We start from the raw sequence: 27,376 nt of genomic DNA, 5'->3' as shown, positions 1-27,376 counted from the left end.
ATTAATATATTGATCACACAGATCTCTATTTTGTATTCATTCTGCGATCACCTATAGAGAATGAATGATATTGATGTAATTGGAAGGGTCAAGCAGTTCAGGTTTAGTAGAGTGAACTGAGCTTTCTGGGTTTAGAGAAGCTACTAACTCTTGTTCAGATGTGGTGCGGTGAGAGTAGCAGTAAGGCTAGAGAGTTGATGCTCTAAAATCTTCTTGTGCACTCTATAAATACACTCTTTTACTCCAAGGTGAAAAAAAGGTGAGTATTAATTATTTGTGCATGAGATTAAATAGATAGATAGACAGATAGCTATCACCTTGGGTTTGCACTCAGTATTTTAGAGATATCCCAGAAATAGCTTAAGTAGCCTTCTCTAACTTTCTTTTCTGGCCTGTGGAGTTCTTTGAGAGGACAGATAAGCATCTGAAAAAAGGAGAACCATTGGACATTTAGTTTCTCAAAACATTTTTTTGGCAAAATTCTGTATCCAAGGCTGTTAAAAAGAGACAGCATGGGATTGTGGAAAAAGTATTGTTGCATTTGGAATTAGGAGAGTTGGCTTCTACTCTCATCTTTAAAGACAAGTTATTGGGGCAGCTAGGTGGCACAGTAGACAGAGCTCCGGCTTTGGAGTCAGGAGGACCTGAGTTCAAATGCGACCTCAGACACTTGACACTTAGTAGCTGTATGACCCTGGGCAAGTCACTTAACCCCGATTGCCTCACTGAAAAAAGAAAAAAAAGACAAGTTATTTTACTTCCAGGTGTTGTACAGGATGATCTTTCTAGTACTTTCTACTTTTTAAAGTTTTTTATAATCTCTAGTGTTATTAGACAGTACCGTGAAGGAAGAAATAGCAGTTAATAAGGAGAATCAAGAAAGACCTAAATTCGAATACATCACCAGCTGTGGGATTTTTTTTTTTGGTTGTCACATAACCTCTGGAAGTTTTCGTTTACTAATTTTAAAAAGAGTCCTTTCTAGTTTAAAACGTTTGTGATCTATGATATGTGGTGGTACCTTGGAGAAGAATGCTTGTGGCATTGACAAGTTCAGATTTAATAGCAGGCACAATTTCACATACTTTAGAAATTTCAGTTAAATTTGTTAATATAGTAAGGTGTTGTTGGTTTTGATAGTGCATTTTAAACCAACCACTCTTCTATCTATTACCTCATAATTATTAAATTAAATTATTAAAGTAGTTTGGAAATAAAAGAATATGAATATATATTTAATTCAGAGGTCCTAAAATTAGAGAAATCATGTATAATGACTGTTTATTTTTACTATGGAGAGGAGCAATTACATGATGAATTATGCTTTTGTTTAAACTGCTACTGCAAAAGTCATGTTAAGTTCAGTTCTTATGCCTTTATTACAAGTATTTTAGGAAAACGCTGACTAAGCCTTTTTATTGATGTGAAGTGGGAAACACATTAATTTTTATTTACCCATAGTCATTAGTGGCCATTAATCAAAGTAGAATTTTACTTATGCAAATGATATGCTAACACATTAAAAGTGTGTTAATAATACTCCTGGTTCATGAATTTGTTATTAACCTTTCTCTGCTCCTGTTAACGAGCAGTGCTTGCCATCTCTCCTTGAGTGATCTAATTTACATAAGTTTTCTCATGATATTAAAAAATCACACATTATTATTTCCCATCTTTCTTAGATGTTTGAAAAATATGGATGTATTTTACAGCAAAAGCTAAAATTTCAAACTTTAAAAAGTTTCATAGTACTTGTTGGTACTAAAATGAATACAATCTTTGGCTTATTGGTTAATGGAGTATCAATGTAAAGAGATCATAAAAGAATATATATTAGAGTGTCTTGGGCCATGGGCTCCTTGAGGAGGACATTTAATATTGAATTTGGGGAGGAATATTAAAATTGTTCAGGCATTGCCTTTATCATTCCCCACTTCCCCCTTCGCTAGTTTAGTAATTATTTGGCATATCTATTTTGTGTGTTGAATTTTCTTTATTTTCTAAATTGCATGCTAATAACATGGTCATGTTTGTTAATTTACTGTTAAGTGCCACTTTGTAGTATTTATGGGATTCATCCTTCTAGTACTTTACTTTTCTCCAAAATTGGGAGAGTAAATCTCTGCTTCATTGTAGATCATGAATTTTTGTACTTGTATGATCTTCAGTAGTTGCCACACAGTAGGGGCTACCTTGGCAAAGGAAGTTGGAATAAATGGGAAGACAGGTCATTGAACTCACAGGTTAGGTGTTTGGAATATTATAAGTTAAATTATAAACCTTTATAGAGAGAATATGTAGTTTCTTCTTATGCCAGATAAAAAATAGGTAAACAGAACCAACAAATGAAATAATACTGTTGAGCTGTCCTTAATATTTGTTTATAACAGAGGGATCTGATAGGTAAATGAAAGAAAAAAATTCCTAAGAAACTAATTCTTTATATACTTTTCTTCTTGGAAATAGTGTACCAAGGAAGTACTGATTTGAAAATCATTGGGAATAAATGAGATTAGTGAAAAAAGAAGGAAGGAGATATGTGTTACTTATTTTCAAGCTTGTTGTTAACAATTACTTGCACAGAGTACAGCAGTTTAATTGGAAGTTTGTTATAATCTAGGTGTTTGGAAGAAGGCACGTGAAGTCATAACAACCTTAGTAGTAATCTCAGGAAAAAGAGAAAGGTCTAAATTCTCTAAAGGATAAAAGTATACAGTGTAGTCTTACTTTCATTATGTTTTTGAGATTTTGGAATTAAGTTGTTTACAGTCTATATTAATTGATTGACCCCATGATGTGTTAAACTAATCAAATTTAAAATATTTTAATATTAGCATATTACTTAATTATTTTCTATATTTGTATTCTTATAAAAGTTTTTTTTCTGCTATTTGTGAATAGTGAAGAGCTCACATGTTGCTTACTGTTGATTATTTGTTTTCTATATCTTTGGTAAATATAACTTTTTTTTATCATGCATACATGAAATGCTAATTCCAAAAATGATAATTAAAAATAATTAATCCATTTATACTTTTCAAATCTTTATCCTACCCTAGCTTCTAAAAAAATTGAATCTGTTTGTTGTTAAATTGAATGCATTTCACTTAAGTCCTGATGTCATATAAAAAGTCAGAATTTGAATTGTAGAAGAGTATATGTAATGTTTGTATTAGTAAACCTTGATCATCCAGAACTTTTTACATTGCACTTTGAGAAGAAGAGGAAATCACAAAACAAACTCTTGTCAGGAATTTAGGGGGAAAACAAAACTTCTGCTTACATTCTGGCGTCAGTACACATTTAGTCCAACCTCCTACCCCTTCTATTCTGTAGTCTTTTACACTGAGAAGCGATGTTCAGAATGATGATCATGAAGCACTAAAAGGCCCTGAATCATCAAGGAATATCCAGTATAGTCTGCTTATAAAGGTAGGAAAAGTGGACTAAAGTGTTTTGGAATGATTTTCAACAAGGATTGAAACAAAAAGACTTAATTTGAACATTCATTGATCAAAAGTACAAACACACTGCCCAAGTATTCTGGTTAATCAGACTTTTATGAAGTTCCAATTCAACATTGAACCCACTGTCCTAAGATTGATATTTAATTCATCTTTCATGCTGAGTATATTCAGTGACATTTTGTTAATCATTTTATAAGAATTTCTTTAGCTTCTCTCATTTTATCTGAATTACACCCAGTGGTTCCTAAAATTTAGGAAACTTTCCCCAAAACTCTTTATTTGTCATTATGTAATTACTGGAACCTTTGGTTGAAAAATTTATCTAGATGTTTATTTGGAATTCTGCTCCCTGCCCCCCAATCCCTGTATATGAATTTCTAACTAAAAAGTCATTTATTTAGCCTCTACTAAGAATGGAAGTTTGAAATTGACCCACAACTGTGCTGAATGTGTTGTTTTAAATAGCATTGTTACATTATTTTACTTACATTGAATTCCATGTATTTGTTGTCATATTATTTTTCTAGCATTTTATTTTGGTCTTCATTGTAAAGTCTAGTTGGCTATTTTAAGTTTTTAATTAAAGGACCTCCCCTCCTCCCTCTCCCCCAAAAAAAGATGCTTTATTACACTTAAGTCCATACCTTAGTCTTAAAACATGGATTTTAATCCTAATGCTCCGCCCCCCAACCCTCTCCAAAAAAAATGTCAACAATGTATTTTAATTTGGTGCTTGAAGAAGACTGATACTGTTTTGTCTTTTTAACATTAGAATATTACTAAAAATGTAACTATAAACCCTAGTATTTTTAAGAAGATGATATTTTGTCTGAAATATTACATTCTCCAGTCAGGCATAGGAGGTATAAAACTGTTTAGAGCCTGTCTTTGAAATATTTGAAGATTTAAAAAAGAGCTATGTATCCTATAGTACTCTTTAAAATGAGAGAATTAAAGTTTTATTTTCCTTTTATGATGACTCAAATGGAATGAAGCACAAATTCATTACTCAGTAGTAGAAACATTCAGATAAAAAATTTCCCAGTTTCTAGTAACATATACACTTAACAGAAAAAAATAGTGGTTTTCTGCAATTAAAAATGCCTCAGTGAAATTAGAAGATCCAAAAGCTATAAGGGAACCCTTGGTGGTCATTTTGGACCATTCTTAAAGACTCTAACCTTTACTCAAATAGTTGTAGACAAATGGAGAAAAAAAGCATGGTGGCAGCAAATTCAGTGGGTACCGTGAAATATTTTGGCTATAGGCCTCTTTCAAGTGTCTTGTGAAAGAGTAATTGACCAGCAAGATGGTGGATTAATTACTTGATCTAACGCTTCTTTAAGCCCAAACTTTCCCTCACCCCACCTCCAAAAGAGGCATTATAAAATTAGTGCTTTAAGGGCTATTTAAGAGAAATATCTCTTGCCTAACTTGATGATCCTCACCTTTCACCAAGAGAATGCTACAATAAAGCAGAGAATTCATGGTGATTGGAGAAATAGAAAGCCACCTGAGAATAAAAATTTCCAAGTGTGTGTTTTCCATTACAGGATTATTAAGTATGATTTTTCACAGTTTCTAATGTTTCTTTTCTTTTTTCTGTTAAGTTGCTATAGCCCAAGGTGGAACAATCCAGATTTCTAATCCAGGATCTGATGGTGTTCAGGGACTACAGACATTAACAATGACAAATTCAGGAGCTCCTCCACCAGGTGCTACAATTGTACAGTATGCAGCACAATCAGCTGATGGCACACAGCAGTTCTTTGTACCAGGCAGCCAGGTTGTTGTCCAAGGTATATTTTATTACTGCAATAAGTTTAGATAGTTTTAAATGATTCACACCATTTTGTGGTGGGGTGGCTTTTCAAATGATATTAGTAGTTTTTATTGGCCACTTAGCAAGGAAGAAAGCTGAGAAAGATATAATGTCTTAGTACATCAAACAGCCATTTACATAAATTGCTTAATTCCCACTAAGTAGGAAAATTTTGTGAACATTTAGAAAAATTAAAGTTAATGTAAAGTTATGATAAAACAGCATCCAAATTCTGTTGAGTTACTCCATTAAATAAATATCCATAATTCCTGGGTCACGAATATATTATGTAATGGATTTCTAAAAGTTCCTGTTCTCTGAGGGATAAGAACTTGATCTTTGTTGTATGTCTTTTAGGACAAATTTAGCCTAATCATAGTCAAATGGTTGAGGTGGACTTTTTTCCCCTGGCCATGGTGCTGCTGTCAAATTGCCACCAGATAATTTCAATACAAATCCAAGTCCTTAATGTACCAGTTGTACCTAAAGTACCAATTTTCTCTCTGCTGAGTTTGGTACTCAAGAGGGCCAGCCTGAAGAAAGGAAGACCTGAATTTAAGCCCTGCCTCTGCTACATCTTAGCTTTGTGACTGTGGGCAAGTCAACCCTTCAGGGTCTCTAAGACTATTAAGTTGCAGATGAATTGCAAGTCTGCTTCAGTGGAGGGAGTTTCCACATGGGGAGTTCCCTAAACCAATGAAATCACAGGTCTAGCTTAGACCTTCCCAATTCCCTTCTCCTTTCCCCCCCACACCCTGTGGCACTTATAAATAAAGTGAACCCATAATTATGCAGTAATTCCATGCTATTACAGTGACCAGACAGCTTGATAGACTTCCAGTTATGAATTATTTTAATCATTTTGTTCAGTTAAATGAGTTACATTCTTAAGGGCATTCAACATTAATTAGTTAGCTAAGAGGGCTATATATGTTATTTTATGTGAAGGAATACAACTTTTTAAGATTCTGAGTTTCATTTCTCTTGAACGGTGTGTTTACTCATTGTATATGTTTATGGCACTGGTTTTGAAGGTTATCAAGCTGAGCTCTTTAGTCTGTTACTTTTACAATAATAGAAAACAGCAGCTTACACCAGACACGTAACATGAAAATACTTGCTTTTCCCTTTTATATGCTTTGCCTCTCATATAGCTAATCTAGAACATACAGTATTTGAAGAACTGTTACTAATGTTCATTTGTGTGAAAAATACACCTAATACTTACTTCATAGATAGCACATCCCTAATCCTTGGTCAGAATTTTTTCCTAATGTAAAAGAAAATTTGTTTTATTTGACTCAGTGTAAATTTTATATAGAGTGAAGTTATAATTTCTAATGTGGTGAACAATAATTTCTTCCCTACTGCAATCTCTCATTCTGTGTCTTAGCTTTTTAAGAAAGCAATAAACTTTTTTCTGGACAAAGTGCAAAACTGATAAGAGGAAAGGCTATGCTTGACTATTGTAAATATGGAGGCATTAAAATGATACAGCTTAATTATGTCAGATTGAAAGTCAGTTTTGTACTTCTGCCAACATTAGTGTCAAGAGACTTCTAGCTATGTTGTCACTTTTCCAGCCAGTCCTGCTATTCTGTCAGTTGATGGTGATGATGATAATGATGATGATAACTAAGATTTACGTAGCCCTTAAAGGATTGCAATGCGCTTTACTTATTTTCTCTCATTTGATCCTCACAACCCTGTTGTTGTCCCCATTTTACAGATAAGAAAACTGAGGCTGAAAGAGGTTAAGTGACTTGTCCAGGATCATACAGCTAGTAAGTGTCCGAGGCAGGATTCGATTTCAGGTTCTCCTGAACACAAGGCCAACACACTATCCACTATGCTTGGTCCAGACTGGAACCAGGTTCCTGGGGAATCGGTTTTAAACTATTCCTTAGAAGAACACAGTAATAGCATTATTTTTAGTAAAAAACAAAAGCCCACCAAAAAGTAGTAAATTTTTAATAAGAGTATTGGGGTAGGCATTAGGAAACTTGAAATCTAGTGCTGACTCTGCTACCTATTTTCTGACTTTGAAGGAAAGTATTTTTTTTTTTTTACCACTTTAAGCCTTGGTTTCCTCATCTGTAAAATGAGAAGACTGCATGAGATGATTCTAAAGCCCCTAAAATTGGGTGACTCTACATCAGACCTACTCCTATATCCTAGAGACTTTAGGATCTTCCCAGTGATTCAGGTCTACTCAGGGTGGAAGCAGAGGCGTAATGTGGTCATTACCTGGGGAGTGCAAAATGGACTTAACTTTGCTATATTCATTTAGTCTTTCGGATCTTCATCAAAATTCCCAGGGAAACTTCAGGTACCTGGTATTTAATTCAGAGCACTAAGCATTCATTCAGGGATACGTGTGTCATTTTTGTCCTAACACCAACTTGATCACTTTTAGAAACTCAGTTTACTTTTTAAAATTTGTTTCCTCATTTGTGGAATGGTGAAAATGATGCTTTCCTTGAAGAATGTTATATTTTAGTATTATCGTGATAGCAAAATATATATCTTTGAGCTCTTAAGAAATAAGACTGGTGTAGACCCATTGTTGGTAGAATGAGAATTTTTATTTTGATTTGGTTTTCCACAAGTGGAGATTAGTTGCACTTAACCATCTATATCTGACCTTACCATCTCATATTCATTCACTGAACATAAATTTATTAAACACCTACTATGTGCTAGGTATTGTTCTAGGAGCTGGAGATATAAATACAAAAATGAAATAGTCCCCAATCTCAACGAGCTTACAGTGATCTTTTTTTTTTTTTTTTTTTGCAAGGCAATTGGGGTTAAGTGACTTGCCAGGGTCACACAGCTAGTAAGTGTCAAGTGTTTGGTCTGAGACTGGTTTTGAACTCGGGTCCTCCTGACTTCAGGGCCAGTGTTCTATCCACTGCGCCACCTACCTGCCCCACAGTAATCTTTAATAGCTTAAAATACCCTAAGGTTTTCCCTGTATTAAGGGAAAACACAATGAACTCCAAGATAAGTAAATTCTAAAATACCAAGTAAGGTCAAAGAAATTGCATTGAAAGGGAAGTAGCAGGGGCCAGAGGGTAGGGGGGAAAAGGGGAGATATACAGACATGGCCCTTGACCTGAGCCTTCAGGGGAACAGAGAAGGTTATGAGGGAAAGGTCAGGAAGGAGATGCATTCCATATCGGGAGGGGGTTAAGCATGTGAATGAGCTTGGAGGCGGGAGAGGGAGTGTGCTTGTGATGGAGAGCAGTGTGCTGCTATTAATAACTTTGGAGAGGTAGGTTAGAGCCACGTTGTAAAGGGCTTTAAATGCCAAATGGAGGAGTGTGTATTTTATCCTAGAAGCAATTGGAAGCCACTGGCACACCTTCAGCAGAGAAGTGACATGATGGCGAGACCTGTGTTTTAAGAATATCAATTTGACAGCTACATGGAGGATGGATTGGAGACCGGAGAGGTTGGAGGCAGGGAGACCAATTAGGAGGCTATTAAAATAGTCCAGGTGAGAGGAGATGAGGGTCTGAACTGGCAGAGTGGAGACAAGAGTGACGTGTCTTGGTTGGCATTGTGGGAAATAATTGATGGTTGGGGGGGGGGAAGCATTTATACAAATATAAACATATGATATATAAATTTTTTTGTTACTTGTCCATACTTGTGTTCTCTTAGTACAACCATCTCTTGGTGAGCACGCTCCCCCTGTTATTGAAGATTGGCAACTGTGCTGCAGTTTTGAGTCTTTTCAGAGTTGCCCGGGGCAGTGAGAGATTAAGTGACTTGCCCAGGGTTATGCAGCTGATGTGTGTCAGAGACAGCACCTGAAGCCAGGTCTTCTTGACTTTTTGAGGCCAGCATTCTATCCTCTATGCTGGGCTTCCTTTCAGTCAGTATATTGTGATTTTACTAATAGAACAGTCAATCAGCAAGCTTTTATTAAGTACCTCCTATTTGTCTGCTTCTGTGCTATCCCCCTACCCCAAACCCCTGAGAAACAAATACAAATGCAAAGAATGAGACAGTCCCTGCTTTCAGGGACCTTAAATGCTGTCAGGGCAGGAAACATGGACATATATAAGATATATACAAAGTAAATGGAGAAGTAGAATTTTGCAGTGTTTTAATTGTGGTGAAGTATTTTGATATTTAAGCTAAAATTTGATAACCATAATTATCACTATTATCTATGCTCAGAATCCCTAATGTAATTTCAGGTGAGGCAGGATGAAACATACCTATAGAATTCCTATAGCAGTGATATTTAATCTTAAAGATACTCTCTGATGATTCATTGTTGCATATTTGAGTTCTTAGCTTCTCCAAGAACTATGCCTGTTAGAAATGCAGGGTCAAAGAGGTACTACCGAACTGGTATAGCTCTACAGTATGGGCCTGGCAAAGCATTTCATTCTTCCCTGTCGTCTAAGGAACAACTTAGCTAAATTCTGAGGAGCCAGGTTGGCCGTAGAAACTCCAAAGAACTAGCATCTGCACAAAAGGGGTTATGTTTTCTGTCAGTCAAGGGTGTACGCATGCCAAGGATGTCATGGATCTAGAGTACTAAAATATAATATTGAATATTCTGGCACGACAAATGACTTAAAAATAAGAAAGCAGTTAACATATTCCACCAATAAAGTCAGCAGATAGTCTCTCATGCCAGCAAAGAAAGCTCTGACTAATTAATGTTATGTCAAAAAATGTTCCCTTTGCAGTATAGAAAATCACAATATCTCTTGTTCTTTTTTTTATTCCTTTTTCTTAAACTTTTCATTCCTCCAAACTTTAAATCTATAAGTTAGAGTTAGTCAGTACACCAACTAAGAAAAACAAATGTATTTTTAGGTTTCATAAAAGTTTATATCAAAATCTTCAGCAAAGAAAAATATAGAAATAACAATAAAATGGTTTTAATTCTTAAAGTTAGTGTGGCTGACATTTTCTTTGAATTTATTTTATTTGAATTGTTAGAGCCAGTTTTATTAGTAGATTTTGGAAGAAAGTGGGAGTCAGTCTCATTAGCAAGAGCTTTCATTAGGCTTCTTTTGCAATGAACTATTCAGTGACAAAGTAAATTGATGACGTTGATAAGCCAGTGATGTCATTGTGATATCAGTCCTCCTGTTTGTCATCCTGTACATGCTGCTAGTTTGGAACATTTTCTGTTGAACTGTGTTAGAGGAACAAGACAGTTCTGTAAGCCGAAGCTAGCTGATCATGGCTGTAACTGGAGAGGACACAGGTAGGAATTTTACATGGGAGTTTTCAGAATAAATTCTGCATGGTGACCTTAAGAAAAGAAAAAATATTCAGGAATGTCTAGATATTGTTCAAGAATAAGAATTTTAGAATTGTAAGCACAAAGAAAGCTTACCTTTTCTATCTTCTAACCATTATAACATTGAAACGTAATTGTACAATGCAATTCAGAATTTCACTGCTTATTCAGGGGAGTCTTTTTTTCTTTTATGAATATTCAGTTAGTTAGAGTTCTGCTCAGCAGGAATAAACTATCCCATCACTTCATTGCAGCCTGTGTGAGTTTAGCCTAGCAACCAGTGAAGAGCATGCGCAGCTTGGAAAGTAAAAATAAGACTTGGAAATAATTACACTGAAGCAGAAGAATATAGCTCAAAACAGAGGAGAAAAATCTGTTGTTCTCATGTTCATACGCCTGTGTGTTGCTTTCCACCTCTGTTTTAAAATGGTTTGTTCCTCAGCTAATTGAGTTCAAAAGACTTACGTCATCAGATTTCCTGGAATCACGTTTCAGTAGGGAAGTGGAAAAGTTAAACTCCAAACACGATGCACATTGACGTCAGCTCCGAGTCATGCTCTGAGTTAGTCAGTTCTTTCTGCTTTGTCAAATGCTTTGGCTAGATAGAGAGTGCTAAGTGCTTAGCTCACTTTCTTCATCTGCAAGGCTGTTGTTAACCTGAATAGACAAAAAAGCTTTACTTTGTTTTCTTTCAAGGTAAGTATCTGCTTTAAAGCAGAAATGCTTCTATGAGCAAGAGAACAGGAGGTAATGTGGCAAGCTTATATGGTAAAGTAGGGAATCTTTTCTAGAAGAGAGCCCATGCACGTCCCTTCTGAGGAGGGGACTATATATAGAATAAGTCTGTCTGCTCTTAAACGGCCATATAAGAACTTACTAATACTGGGGTGCTCTCTAGTGCTCAGTAAGGGAAATACTTTGTGTTGAGTTTGGGCTTCTTCCATGTCTTTTATAGTACCACCTGCCTTTGAGAAGGTATTTATTCAATAGTTTAAAAAAATATTTTTGACATATTAATCTTGAGAAATTAACTTATTTAAACAAAAAAATCACTTGGATAAAACATTGGGTATTTGATATTGACTTTTTTAAACCCAACAATGTGACTAGAATAAGTAAATTGTGAAGGATGACCTAACTCTGATTTAATACCTCAGAGTCACTTCAGCTAGAATAGTAGGATATATACATTGTTTTAGGTTTTATAATAAATACTCAAAATATCTGAGTAGAACGTGAATAAAATTTTCTAAATTATTTTACTCTTTATTCTCAATTTTTTTTATTGAACTGTAATTTAAAGTTGTAAATCCTAGATTGAAGAAGCTTTTATTAGAAATTTAGTTTTCCTGATGTACTTGAAAACACCTGTTAGTCATGTGTATAATCATAAATCTCTTAACATGTAATGTAATTCACAGATTTAAAATGATTATTTGTTTATTTCTCAGATTAGTAATTGGTGTTGCTCTCACTGAACCCATTTAACTTCTCATGTGGGTATTATATGGGCATGACAAAATCATAGTGAAAAATTAGAAAAAATATAGTGTAAAAATACAGTAAAAGAAGAGTCACAGACATAGTATTTGGAAATATGCCTAAAAATAAATTGACCAAACTTTCATTTTTGCATTGCATAGTAGATAATCTTAAAATTTTAAGTTTCACATAATCATACTAATTGATATAATAATGATATCATTTTATGTTTACCAGGCAGTAGTAATCTGGGCAATACTGTTGTGAAGGAGACATCCTATTTCCAAAGTCAGCTTTACAAGTGAAATTTCTTATGCCTGTTTAAAAATGTCAAATTACTGAAAATTGCCAAGCAGAATTATATGTACATATATGTAAATATCAATATATATGTATATGTACTTATGTTTGTATATACATGTTCTGTGTGGTATCCATGTCATAGCTCTCAGTGATGACCTTCACTGGCCAGAGTAGATCTTCAATCTTCTTTTCCACTTTATATAGTCTTGTAGAGTTAGTTCCTTGAAGCACTAAGCAAGTGACTTGCCAATGGCTGTACCACTAGTTGGGTCCAGGACAAGATTTGAACGCAGGGCTTCAGGGCCCTGAGGCCATCTAACCACTGTGCCTCACTGTTTCTTCATATGAAACATTTTCATTAAGAAAATGTTGTTTTAGTGTTAGTAAAATTTACACATTGCATAAGACATACGAAAAATGGAGTTTTTGAAAGATGTTATTATTTTTTTTTTGTATCACAGACCCCTTTTGCAGCCTGGTGAAGCCTTTACCCTCTTCTCTGAATAATGTTTTTAAATTCACAAAATCCATAAGATTACAAAAGATGAATTATGTTGAAATATAGCTATATAGTTTTTTTTTTTAATTAAAGTCATTAATCCCTGGTTAAGACTCTCTATTTTAAGGAGTTAAGGCATATTTTCTGTTCATGCTTTGGAGTATTTTTGGAAGATATTACTGAGCTTATACTGGTATATTAAAACCATTTCTTTAGCATTCTATATAAATTTGAATAACAGTATTGATAGTGGACATTTTTCATGTTTTATTTCAATGATTGAAAGTGCTGACTTTTAAATTTTATAACTGCTTATTTAAATAAGTACCTCATGAACGTAAAGCCAAACAGATAAGAAAATGCCTTTTAATAACTTCCTGTTGGCCTTTAAAATGTTTTACAATTTTTCTTTGGTAAAATGATAAACATTTAATTGAAATATTTTCAAGTTGGATTAATTGATTAATTAAGAGTTGTCACATTATAATGACTTGGTTTGTGGGCCAAATGTCGTGGGAAACTTGGTTGGAGGAAGTTTCTATTAGAGATTTAGTAAATATTCATTTGTAGTAACAATGAATTAGTCATCTTAGAAATCTTTCAAAATGTCCCTTTTATGACCTTTCATGTTTTTCCTTTTCTCCTATAGTGCTTGTCTTATGGATTATTGTGTGTTCTGCTTATTTTACTTACCAGTTGGTCTTCTGTGACTTAAAAGTGATCTTAAGTTATAAGAAAAAATAGATGATCCATATCACAATTGTATATTTTCATTCTTTTGGGAAATTGGCTAACAGTACATTATAATAGAGCAACTTGACAATTTCCTTAAAAGAAATAGGTTTAAGTGTTAATTATCCCTTATCCTATATACCCTGAAGGGGAAATTTTTGAGAGAAACTTATTATATTCTTTACACCACAATTTGGTACATTTTCTTTTAGAGTTTACAATAAGAAACATTAGATTAAGGATCCAAGTTAAGAGTTAAGGAATTTTTTATGAAACATTGGAAAATTTGAATTTTATCTGTGACTATAGGATACCTGTCTGTCTTGCCAAGTAAGGCTATGAGAAAAGCATACAAGTGTGTGTGTGTGTGTGTGTGTGTGTGTGTGTGTGTGTGTGTTTTTATATATATATCAGGAATTGGGTGTTAGGTAACACTTGGTAATCAGAGATCATCAGCTTCTAAAATTTATTTTGGATAATCCATGCTCTCCGGGAATGGTTTGAGAAAAGAAAGACTTCAAAGAAGTCTAGTTTCTATAAAATATGGACTCTTTAGCCACTTGTACTTTCCATGGAATTTGTTGATATTGTTAAGAAAGTCTGTATATTTTCCCAAAGATCCTTTTTAAAAATTCTGAAATCACTAGGCATTTGCCAGGTTTTTTTTGCCATTTTTTTTACCTACTTGGAAGTGAGCTGTATAAAAAATATTTTTGTATACATGTTAAACATATATTTTTTTCTTTTTCATATAGATGCTCAGTCATATCAGAACAAAAACCTAACAAAAAAAGTGGTTGTTTTTTTTTTTCCCAAACCTCAAATGACTGGATTTGGGGATCATTTTTTATTCCAGACTTTTTATTTCATTGGTGTATGGAACTTCTGGGAGTAGAAAAGGGCAAATTGTCTAATTTATAGTCTCAAAGAATTGCTCAGGGTTCTAAGAAATTATGTGACTTGCCCTTAAGTACACAACTAGTAGGTGTCAGGTATAGAATTTTAATCCAGTCTGCCTGCCTCCAGTTCTTGCCCTCTATTTATTATACTATGCCTCTTTCCAATATTGACTTATTTTACAAAATATTTGATATAGTAAAATTTATCATACTAAAGTAATTTGAGCACCCTTTAGTAGTTGAAAATGACAGATGTTGGTCTTATAAGGGGATAGGGATACTATGTTAATTTAGTTTACTTACATAGGTAAGCATCTTTTCAGTGGGTGGTAGTGAAAGTTAGGACTGTTTTCAATAAAGACAACAGAGTGTACCTGAAGATTGCTTCTTTGTACTGTGGTCTATAATACAAAAAGAAATAATTCCAAATGTTACAAAGTGAAGATGACTAATGAAAATCTTGGTTGTATACTTGCATGGAGTGGTGGAAAGAGTACTAAAGTAAAGAGTAAATTTGGAGTCAGCAGACTCCCGTTTGAATTCTGTCCCTGTACCAGTGTGGTAGGACACTGGGCAAATCATTCATCCTTTCTGGGCCTGAGTTCCTTTCTGCATAAAATGAAAGAACTGGAATTGATGATCAGTTTTTCAGCTGTAACGTTCTGATTCTTTGATTTGAATATCTGGATCCCCTCAAAACAGCTTTTCTTTTAGAAGGTAAGCCCCATGAGAGTAAGGAATGTTTCACTTTTTGTATTCTTAGCACCTAGCACAGTGCCTGGCACATAGTAGGTACTTTAATTAATACACATTGCCTGATTCTCTGCCCTTAATTCTTTATTAAGTAATGTCCTAATCTTGATCATATTATTCTCCTGATGGAAGCCACCAGTCAATATTTTTTGACAGACCATTTTATTTGAAACAATATACTAGATTCTTTAGGAGTTCTCTTTATGAAGAAGATAATCAGTGTCCCCTCGGAATTTATTATCTAAATCAGCAGTGGCACAAAGGCTGAAGGGTATTGTGAGAAGGTATATTGATTAATGCCTTACAAAAATTTCTTATGGTGGCAGCTGTCTGTACGGTCTAACATCTAGAACCATCTGTTGATTGAAAAGAACAATGGATATTGTAGTACAGATCGTTTAACCATGGCACATCTTACAGTTAGAAGAATTTATTCTAAAATTCACCTGTGTTATATGAAAACTTTAACGATAAGACTTATTTGAAATAAGCACTTGAAGTTTGACTAATGCATCATTCATCTTAGGAATTGTGTGAAGAATCTAAAGAAACAAACCTATGAAAGTATATTTAAAAGAAACCAGATGTAGATGAAAACTTTTTTTTTTACATTTAAACTGTGCTAAACTGAGTTCCTCTAGTACCTTACTCTGTTCCTCATAACTCTGAGGGAGGCACATTCATTCTTTCAGTGGTCTCTTTAGGATATAGTAAAACCTTAGTTAACTGAATAGCTGGTGGTATGTAGATGTTCTAAATTGGTGAATTGGAAGGTTAATTGAAAAGCAGAAAACTTTTAAGCTATTTTGAAATAGTATCTAAAATGTATTAGCATACATTTTACCTTAATAAGTAGAACATAATGAATACATACCTTTGATTATGCAAAGTTTTTTTTCTCCCCTGGGTAGTGGTTGTCATGAAGTTTCATTGTATAGTACTTTTCCCTGAAGCTGTTATTATTTCTTTCATTTATTCATTCACTCATTGAGTATTTGTTGACTTGCGTGCTTTAAATATATCTGATGAATATAGTGGAAACTGAGTTGGATCCTTAGAATTTAGAACTGGAAGAAATCTTAGAGAGCCATTGGCCCAGTAGCATTTTTCAAATGAACAAATGACGCCCAGAAAACCTACGGGAAGTTATTTTATTTACGTTCATACATATGCATGCATATGTACACACACGTGTGTGTGTGTGTGTGTGTGTGTACATATGTACGTTAAACCTCTGATATGAACTACTTGTTTCTTTCCTAAAAATGAAGTGCGAGGTTCTTGTTTATTAATTGAAGATTCTGGTTAGCTTTCAAGTTAATTAGTGTTTTGCAGTACTAAAATAGTAATGTACTTTCTTAAGCCTTAAAACTTCAGGGAATGGTTAAAGCATTATGGAGAATAGAGAAGGTACTATATAATACTAAGATTGCATGGCGAATGGATTAACTGTCTTAATTTTCATTTGATAAAGCATGCTTCTGGGATATCATTTGTGACAAAGCTATCCTTGATTTAACAAAAGCCCCTTATTACTTGTAAAACAAGATCTGATGTTTCCATCCATTTCATTGAGGTATATGAAGCTGAAAATTGTGAGTTGTTTGCATAATATTTATAATGTTCTGTTTTATTGCAGCAGCTACTGGTGACATGCCAACTTACCAGATCCGAACTCCTACTACTGCTTTGCCACAGGGAGTCGTAATGGCAGCCTCTCCAGGAAGTTTGCATAGTCCACAGCAATTAGCGGAAGAGGCAACCCGCAAACGAGAATTAAGACTTATGAAAAATAGGTAAGAGATTTCACTGAAATTGAAACTACTACAAAAAAGCAAAAGTTTCTCTTAGAAATGTTAGAAACTTTTAAAAAACTTCTCTGGTAGAAGTTTTCTTTTTTGTTTTAAAATGTTTGGTTTTTAAAAATATCTTACTACTGCAGTAAGTATTGTGATATTTGCATAAATCTTTGTTCCACAATTCAGTGAAAATCAGATTGGCCTATATTCAGATCAGCAGGAGGTGCATTCCTGCTTGTTGCTAAGGATGATGTTCAGTTACTGCTTTCACAATCACTTTTTTTCATCATGATAACTGATGAGAAACTTTCTTTATAAAAATTTTTATTTTTAAAGATTTTATTAACATAGTTTATTTTTACATCACCTTGATTTCCCAATATGTATCTCTCCATTTTCAGAGAGCCATGCCTTGAAAAAAAGAGGGAAAAAATAACGTAGGTAAGCAAAAAGTGACAAACACATCAACTCAGTCAGTCAGATAGTCTATGTAGTGTTTCATACTCATCCCCTGTCTCTGTAGAGAAAGGAAGGAGATGATCAAATGAGCAAATATATTTTGTAAAGCACTTTGCAAATCTTAAAGTGCTACATAATTTTAGCTGTTATTATTTTCACATCTTTTAAAGGAACTTTTTAGTGTGTTCATTTTCTAAAGAACATGAATGTTTAATATTTTTATATTAATATATCAGTATAATATAAACACAGATTAATTATTTCTAGCATCAAGGTATTTAAGTGAGAAAATATTTTCTCATTTTAGTGAAACATTTGAAGAGCTTATTTGTTATGTATTGGTTTGTTCATTCTTTTCTAATTTTAAAATTTTTATTGGTTAATTTTTGAACATAATGGCATATTGAGAAGTTGACTCTTATGGAATCAAAATAACAGCCCAGGAACCTTTTGGACAGTTTTTATCATATTATGGTGCTCCTCACAGGGTGCCTAGACCATTTTAAATACAGGTATTTGTTTATACTGAGCACCTATGGGCTTGAAGGTGCAGCTTATGGCTTTGGTTTTTCTAATTAGCACCTTAGCTACAATCATAGATTGTAAAGAATTACCCTTTAGACTCAAGTTAGAAGCTCCCTTGGATATGTTTAGATTTTAGAGGAGTCAACTTAGTCAGTCTAGAAATTGTACTCCCCATTTGCTGCTCAGAGACACTTAAAAATATTTGAAACTATAATAGCAATGCTTATAGTTTTTATCACACTTCTTTTGGATTTACAGTAGTAACAGACATAAAAACATGATATATAAAAAGTTTTCACTTACATTTTGTTCGTGGTAGTTATTATTGACCAGAAGTAGCACTATTCAATATATTGATATAAAAATGATTGATATAAATTGATATACTACTAAAATAGTTGGTTGATCCCAGTCTCATTATTTTCATGTCAGAGCAAGTATTGCCACATTGGGAAACTCTGACTTTGTCAGGGAAGTAATGCCTGCCCACTAGAGTCTTAATATCATTCTGGTTCCATGAGATCCATTATTTGAACACGTTAAAAAGCCTAAAGTTTTAAATAAGCCCCATTCAAAAGTTAGTTACTTAATGAATAACCTGATTTAAAACTATTCTAGTTTTCTTCTTATGTGGGTTTTCCTCATTCATAAAAAAAAATCCCAATGTCCTTACCAGCTGTCATCCTATCTCCCTTTCCTTTAGTAACCACATTTGCAGAAAAGTCTCTTTTCATTTGTTTCCCCCTCTTCCCCTTCCCTCAACTACTTTGTAACCATTTGACTTTTCACTTCATCACTCCACTGAAATAACTTTCTCCAAAGTTATAGATAACCTCTTAATTGCCAAGTCTGATAGCCTTTTCTTACTTCTTGACATTGGAAGCATTTAATACTGTTGGTCACCCTCTCTTACGTACCCTGTTTTCTGGGTTTCCATGTTTGTTTTCTTCCACCTGTTTTCCTCCCTGTCCAAGCTCTCCACGATGTCCTTTTCTTTTGGTGGGGAACCCAAAGCTCTGTCCTAATGCTCTTCTCTCTTTTCCGTATTCCATTTTTCTTGGTGACTGCATTGGGTCCTATGGGTTTAGTCATCATCTCTGTGCTGAAGTCTACTAGATCCATGTCTCCACCCTCCGTGCTGTCTCTTGAGCTCTAGTCTCATCACCAGCTGCCATTCGGCCTCATCAAACTCTACGTCCCACAGACGTTTCAAACTCAACCTGTCCGAAACTCCTCTCTCCCTTCCAGACTCTCTCCTTCCTTGCTCTTCTTGTCCTGTCTCCCTTCTCTGTGCCTTTGCACCGGCTGTGCCTCACGCCTGGAACCCCCTTTAGCTCTTTTTCTTAGGATCTCACGTTCCCTTCAGCTCTCAGTTCTGCCTGAAATCTTTCTAGATTTCACCTCAGTTCCCAGTGCTCACCCTCACAAAACTGCTTTGTTTTGTTTTGAATACATTCTTTATATACTTATTTACGTAGATGTTTTCTTGTCTGATAAAATGTAAGCTTCTTGATGGCATGAAGTGTTTCATTTTTTTCCTTAGTGTGCCCAGCATCGAGCACTGTCCCTGGAACATGGTCAATGCTTAATAAATGCTTGTTGGTTGATTGATTTTTAAATTACATTGTCAGAATCCTGGAAGATATGAATAACATAGTTCTGTGGTCATTTGATGCACATGTTAGAAAATATTATGATTATGAGGCTATTTTGTAAATCTAATGTACAAAGCACTTAACTAGGTGCTAATAATTAAAAAAAAAGTCGCTCTCTAATAGCTTGTACAAAATATGAAAAAGGTATGACGGTACTTTATTCTGTTATCCATAGATAATTAGACAAATTGATAACCTCAATGTACAAATGAACTTATTTTATATCTCATTTTGTCATGCAAATGAACCCCACACACACACACACCATTTCCTGATTTACCCAATTCCATCTCCATTTTTGAAAAGCTCTAGTAGTTAGGACTTCTTTCTTACCTCAAGCCTAAATTTGTCTCTCTGCAACTTATACCCATTATTCCCAGTTCTGCTCTCCAGGGCCAGGCAGAGGAAATCTAATCCCTCTCCCTTGTGATTGCACAGCAAATACTTGAGAATAGCTACAATGTCCTTTCCTCCCCGACCTCCCACCCCATGTGTTCTGTTGTTTTTCTCTGTTGTCTTCTGTTCTCTTTCTCTGTTCTCTCTTTAAATAGCATCCCAAATTCCTTCAATCTGTTTTCAAAGTGGTATGAAAACATTCTTCAAGGTCTTGGTTGCTCTCCTGAATACTTTTGAGCATAGCACTTTCCTTCGTTAAATGTGGTAACCAGAACTAGGTTCTAGGGTGGCATATGGCAGGACTGTCATTTCCTTATTCTAGAATGCTGTGTCTCTATTAAAGCAGTTTAACATTATATGAACTTTCTTGGGGGCCCTTATCACAGTGGTGACTCATTAAACTTGTAGGCCACTAAAATACCCTGATTTTTTTTTTTCAGATGAACCAGCCATGCTTTCACCCATCTAAGTATATGACTTTACACTTATTCCTGTAAATTAAATTTCATCTTATACTATTCAGACCAATGTTCGAGTATTTTAATACCTTTTTGAAACCCAGATTGCTCTCCCAGTCTCTTGTTATCTGGAAATTTGATAACCATGCTATCTCTGCCTTTATCCAAATTATTTTTTAAAATGTTAAACAAACTTGGGGCCAGAGCACAGCTCCTTGAGGAACTGTTTTGGAAACCTCCTTCAGAGATGAGATTGAGCTATTGACAGACTGTTCTTTGGATCTGCCCAATTCAGTTTGTTCTAATCATACTATTGCCTAGCACTCATCTTTTCTTTGTCTTTACTAAATGAACCACGTGAGGGACTTGACCAAATTTTTTTCTTAAAATCTTGGTAGGGTATGTTAACAGCAAATTCCTCTGATCTGCCAGTCAAGTAATCCTGTCATCAAAGGGGGAGGGGCTTGGTCTGACAAGGTCACGGACAGGAAGCTCTGCTGACTTTCTGTGCTTACTGCTCCTTTTTCCTATCATCTTCATTGGCTTTCCTTTGAGAATGTGTTCTAGAATTTTGCTAGAAATTGAAAGCCCATTGACTTATAACTTTTGAGACTCCATTTTGTTTTTTTTTCAAAATGTGGCATATTTACAGCCAAAAAATTTACCTTCTGCTCTGCTTTTGGCAGAGAAGGACTTTTAGGAGGGGGTGGGAACATAAGCATAAGTGAGCCAGCTCCAGTGGGTATACAGATATGCCTCCTTTCACTGCTCACTGTACCAGGCTCTTGATCTGTTTTCTGAACCCTCATCTCTTTTGTCTTCCTGCCTAGGTGGTCTGTAGTACATATTGGGGGTAAGGAGGGACTTTGTTATTGTTGAATTGTTAATGTTGTATCTGAATCTCTGTACCTATTTGGGGTCTTCTTGGCAAAGATACTGGAGTGGTTTGCTATTTCCTTCTCTAACTCATTTTACAGATGAGGAAACTCAGGCAAACAGGGATAAGTGATTTGCCCAAGGTCACACACAGCTAGTAAGTTTCTGAGGCCAAATTTGAATTCAGATCCTCCTGACTCCAGGGCTGGCATTCTATCCACTACATCACTCAGCTACCGTGAAGGGAAACTAGGATTGCCATTACTTGCTTTGCTCAGCACTTTATACCTTTGTTTTTAGCACCCTGAAACCTTTCAGAGGTAAAAATAAACAACTCCAGTCAATAGTATGTTCCTGTCGGCCACCTATACCACTGACTAAACTTAGTTGGGAGAGAGCTTTTTTGTGTATTTGCCATGGAAGCTTGTGAATTTAAGAAAGATGAGGCGGTGTTTCCTATTTTAGTTGCCCGAAAGGTCAGCTCATTCACATCTTCATTAATTCTTGAGGTTTTCCTGAGGTATCAGATAAATCAGTCAGTCATCAACCATTTATTTATTAAGCACTTTATGTGTACCAGGCACTGTATTTCATGCTGGGATACAAGATAAAAACGCACTTATACAGAAGAGTAAATAATGGATAAGGTTTAATATCTTAATGCTCCTAGTAGTATCTGCAGTTTTGGTGGGAAAAGAATTTCATTATGGAGTTCTAAGTCTCAGTGAGGCTAGAGGAGGAGACACTTTTTATATGAGGACCTCCCCAATTAGTCCTCCTGAAGTCCTGCCCTAATAGCAGCCTCCAGCTTATGCTGACTTTCCCTATATTGTGATCAAGCTGACTCGTTTCGGGCAGCACGGCACAACAGAAGGAGCCCTGAATTTAGAGCCAGAAGATTTGGGTTCAAATATGAATTCTGCCAAATACTGTTTGTATGACGTAGGGCAAGTCTTTAAATTACATCTGTGGACTTGGGAAGGTTGCTTTCTTTAGGAGGTCTGCAGAGTATACACATGCACACACACACACACACACACACACAATACATATATAGAGACTTTTTCAGATGATGGACTTGTACTTTATCATTCAAATCTAAGAGCTCTTCAGAGCCTTTTTCCTCTTTTTCCCTTCTTGCCCTCTCCTCTCCCACCCAATTTCTGTGATTTTCCCACCAACAGTTTTTTCATACATCTACTTTTCTATTAAACTAAGGGCAATTTTTCATTTCTTCCAGTATTCTTATCCTTGCTTACTTGCTATGTGTTTCTCTTGAATAAGAGGCGGCAGCAAAGGTTCAGAGATATGTAGACATACAGTGTGTGAAAGTTGACCTAGCTATAAATAGGCATAGCAGGTGTTTTCCCTATCTAAGCATTGTTTAGATATGTACTATCTACTGGTGATATCATTTAAAAGTTTTGTGCTTGGAAATTCTGACTCTCCTAAGTATAGGATTACAAGAGTATATGCAAGAAAAAAGGAAATTTTTTTTTAAACCTGCAAAACTATATGTTGAGCTTTAAAATTCCATTATGTTCATTCACATTATTAAATTAACTTTATTTGAGATCTGTAATTGTTAAAATAATTGTACTATGAGAACTTTGACTTTCCTGAGTTAATTTCAGCCCCAGGGGGATGATAGTTGAACAATCTTTCAAAACTGGCAAATGTGTGAATAACCTAAGTTTTCTTTTAAAATTAGCAGTGTGTATCATTTATATTAATTGCATCTTTTATTAGATGAAATGCAATTTTCTCTCATTTCTTCTAACCAGTTGAGAAGACTAAAAACTTTTGACATAGTGCTTTTATTGTTTTTAGCTAGAAAGTAGGCACTGCTCTTTTTGGTGTATTTCATTGAGGGTACTAACTGCTGATTCCTCTGGAGAAACTATTTACCTGCCTGAAACAGAAATATTCACCAATTAATAATTCAGTCTTTCAATTAGATTCTTAAAGGATTATTCTTTGCGATTTACACTAAATTCAAGTTTGGAAGTAATTCTAATTATTGTTAAGCAGTTTTTATTTTATACATTTAGCACAGCTGTTCAGATATTGTTTTTAAATAAAAATAGCTCCAAAGTTGTCTTATTAAGATGGACTGAATTAGCAGTAACAGCTATGCCAGAAAGCAAGGTTATTCTAAGATGGATATACTTTTGTTACATGTTAGATTTGCAAAGGAAGAAGGTTAATATTTCAGAAAAATTTGCTATCACAGGGTTTATACTGCAAGGAGTTAAGTGTAACATTTGCTTCCCTAACCCACCCCAAAAAAGGGAATTTTGGCTGTTTTCTTTATTTTTTGGTGGCCATTGTATGTGAAAATAATCCAATTTAATCTCACTTATTCCTTTTTATTTGTTTTGTTGCTTTGGCTGCTTTTCTTCATGGATGCCTCTGGTGCTTTTAAATGAAGTATAATGGATGTTAAATGCATGTCATCGTAGAAAAAAATTTTGACCTTCCTGTGTGAGTTATTTTGGCAGCTTTCCTGTCATATTTCTGTGTTGTTTTGCTCTTCTGCCCGTCTCCTGTTTAAATTGCTTAGGGTAATGAGCCCTGTGTTTCATCCTGTGCACTCCTTATTTTCAGTAGTAGTAGTGCCCTTTTACTTGGGCATTTTTGTGACTTGTCTTATACATGTTGTCTTTTACAGCTGAAAAACTGTTTATCTTTTGATGAAGTTGAACCTGTCTGGTTTTGCCTAGATTTTAGTATTAAAACAAAACTTCCACCAGTGGTGCTTTATTAAAGTTTTCTGAAGATTATTTCTTCTAAGCATTTTTGGTCAAGTAAAATTCAATTCAGGATGATAGAATTATGATATTCCTGGTAGATAAAAATAATCAGGAGAATTGAAAGGAAATGTAAATGTCACATATAGAAATGCAGTTGGCAATGTGGTCTTATTGTTTTGTGTGATGGAAAAGCAATTCATTGATGTCATCACTGTGATTATGGAACATATGTCCTTATGAAAACTCAGTTTTCTGGGCAAATTGAATGTAGTTGTTTGTTTGTATTACAGTCATTTATAAAAGGCATGTGCTTGGTTGTAATTGTTGTACAGCTTTGTATGGATTGGCACCAGGTTTGAGTGGCTGTTGAATCTGGGGGGCAGAAGAACAGTTCATTGAGCCATTCTTGGTTGTGCTGGGAGTTGTTCCTGTAGTCATTTGCCTTGTGTTGGTTCCAGGGAAGCTGCTCGGGAGTGTCGCAGGAAGAAGAAGGAGTATGTCAAATGTCTTGAAAATCGTGTGGCTGTTCTTGAAAATCAAAACAAGACTCTCATTGAGGAACTCAAGGCCCTCAAAGATCTTTATTGCCATAAAGCAGAGTAACTGTCTTTGACTTGGACCTTGTTTACTGTGAACTCTAATCAAGGCATGAGATGCAGCAATTCTACAAATTGCCAGGTGGACTTGTGGAAGGGACACTTGTGACCCTTGGGAATCCAGTTTGGCTTAGTATTTGAAACTGAATTGGGAGTGTTGTTCCAAAATTTGGAATGCAACCATGATCACACAGTTATACTGAGCTTTCTTCAATCTGTTTGCCAATAGCATGCAAATGGTTTTTTGTTTGCCCTTTTTGCTTCTGCTTTTTGCAGGGAAGCTGCTAAAGAATGTCGACGTCGAAAGAAAGAATATGTAAAATGTCTGGAGAGTCGTGTTGCAGTGCTGGAAGTTCAGAACAAGAAGCTCATAGAGGAACTTGAAACCTTGAAAGACATTTGCTCTCCCAAAACAGATTAGTAGAAATATTTTACGCTATGAACTGATTACAACATGTACAGTTGCTTTTGAAGGCAATACAATATATAGCCGGCAAGAATTATGGCTTTTTTCCTTTGTATCATTCATCTTATACTATAATTTCAAACATTCCTGAAATGCTTTACTGTACTTTGTTGACTCTTAGCTGTAACTTCAGTTTTTTTTTAAAGAGACAAACTGTAAAAAATGTATGTAACAAATTCTTAAAATGCAATATTTGTAAGACTTGTTCCATTGCCACATATTTGCAGTTTCCACTCTTTGTGTCACTAGTAGTGTCCTACACAATAAAATATTTTGCAGGTCTTTTAAAAATCATTTTAGGAAAGGATGATCAGAGATAATACATCCAACAGTACAATAAAATTAAAACACCAAAAATACCTCAGGAAGTAGTTGATAGAAAGTATGTTCTGATTATATACTTATATGAGAATAGTAGCTCATAAATGAATTTATGGCATTTTTCAGATTTTTTTATATTAGTTGCTTTGTGAAGAAAATATTTTATTGCTCTCCATGAATGCCATGGTTGAAGATAGTTTTTAATAGAACCATGTTGGTTACACTTTGTAGTGTTTGGTGCTCATTTAAATATCTGAAACACTTATTACAGTTTTTAATCTACAGTGTAATATAAAAGATCTTGCAGAAGTTTTTAGTGTCAGTTTTATGTTACATAATCAGCACTTATCTTACAACACATTTTCAACTTCTGGAAGTAGTTAAGTGCTTCTTGCTAAAATCGAACATCTGCACCTCAAAGTGTATTGACCTATTTCTACATGATTCCATGATCTTCACCCTGAGGCTGTTTGAGCTGTCTCATCTGATCCAGACCTGTGGAGCTTATACACAGAAGAGAAGATCTGTGGTGAAGAATTATATGTGTGTGTGTGTGTGTGTGTGTGTGTGTGTATGAGTGCATGTGTGTACACATATGTATGTATGTATGTGTATGTGTGTCTGTGTGCTGTGGAATAGGCCTTTCCTTGGAGAGGATAAAAAAGGTTTGGAGATTTCTTGTTAATGTGCCTGTTACCTCAATATTTGCTATCAGTTGAGGCAGCCCTAAAGAAGCAGTTTTCATTGTTATTCTAAGGCAATTTGAATTCAAGAAACATTTGTATTTCAATGGATTCAAGCTAGATGCAGCAAGATTTACAAATTCAATATATCAAGACTATGTTTGTAATAACAGGTTGTATGTGTCTACATTTCACCTACTACCCAGTTTTATTAAAATAATTGTTTTTAGTGAATAGCCATTTCAGATTATAGGACTAAATCCCTACCTGTCACTATATATCATCTCCTCAAGTAAAAAGTAAAGTTTTCCCATGATAAAGAATCTTTTTTTACAAATGACCAATTTTGTCTGCATTTGTATTTTAAATCGCAATGGCTATGGCAGCTTTCCCTTGGTTAAACAATCACCCCAATTTTAGTTCATAGAATCACTTCATAGAAGTGATTAATACATACTCAGAAAGAGAGAAAGAGTACCTTTCCTTGACTATTACTGCTCTTCTGCTTTTTTCAGACATTTCTCCCCATGTTGTATATTTCCAGATATACTTCCAAGAAGTAGGAGAATTAAGATGTCATTCATGTATTCTCTAGAAAAACTTGTTCTTTCCCTTTTATAGTCTTTTTTCCCCCACTTCACCATGTCATCTTATGAAACTTTTTGTCTTTTCCCTTGCAGAAAAATAAGGTGAGGAAAGAAGACAAGCAGAAGAAAAGAGGAAAGAAAAGAAAAGACGAAGTTTCAGGTGAAGAAAAGGAGAGTATTTTACATTCATTCATTAATTGAACATTACTAAGTGTCTACTATGTGTCCATAATTGGGGTAGGCACTCATAGGACTACAGAAAAAGTAGAAGACTCTTTCATAGAACTGGAAAGAGATGATCTAATAAGAAGAAAACAAGTCCTCTCTAATTGAATTTTGGATCATTTAAGTTGGTATTAATATAAGGAACGTTTCATTTTTTTTTATATATATATAAAGGGAAGTGCCTGTAGGATTTAATTTGAATTAATGAAGAAAGACAGAAGAGGAACATTTAAGGTAGAAACCTGAACATGGGTAAATCCAGAGATGTAAGTGAGAATGGCATACAGATGGGTCATATTGGCATAATGGGTCTGTGTTGAGCAATAGTGATAGAGAAGTTTGTAT

At 34.8% G+C, this 27,376-nt stretch overlaps 1 protein-coding gene across 20 annotated transcripts in view; it reads left to right on the top strand.

The window, feature by feature from the left end:
- CREM (cAMP responsive element modulator) overlaps positions 1–25,757 on the top strand; it is a 73,370-nt gene extending 47,613 nt beyond the window's left edge. For 5 of the 20 annotated variants that reach the window (XM_027841579.1, XM_027841575.1, XM_027841578.1 and 2 more), the window contains 3 exons: positions 5,078–5,266; positions 16,872–17,028; positions 24,612–25,120. In XM_027841579.1, the coding sequence (XP_027697380.1) occupies positions 5,078–5,266; positions 16,872–17,028; positions 24,612–24,756 (491 nt within the window). In that variant the 3' untranslated portion in view covers positions 24,757–25,120. Of the gene's footprint in view, positions 1–5,077; positions 5,267–10,442; positions 10,529–11,097; positions 11,261–16,871; positions 17,029–24,611 lie in introns of those variants that run through there. The other 15 variants (XM_027841585.1, XM_027841582.1, XM_027841592.1 and 12 more) reach the window with 10 other exon arrangements.
- Positions 25,758–27,376: the final 1,619 nt, after the last annotated feature.

Source organism: Vombatus ursinus, unplaced genomic scaffold (genome assembly GCF_900497805.2).
Source record: "Vombatus ursinus unplaced genomic scaffold, bare-nosed wombat genome assembly UNPS02014861.1, whole genome shotgun sequence".
Classification (NCBI taxonomy): Eukaryota; Metazoa; Chordata; class Mammalia; order Diprotodontia; family Vombatidae; genus Vombatus; species Vombatus ursinus.
Note: the sequence above shows the minus strand (reverse complement) of the source record. Positions and strands in the feature narration are given on the sequence as shown.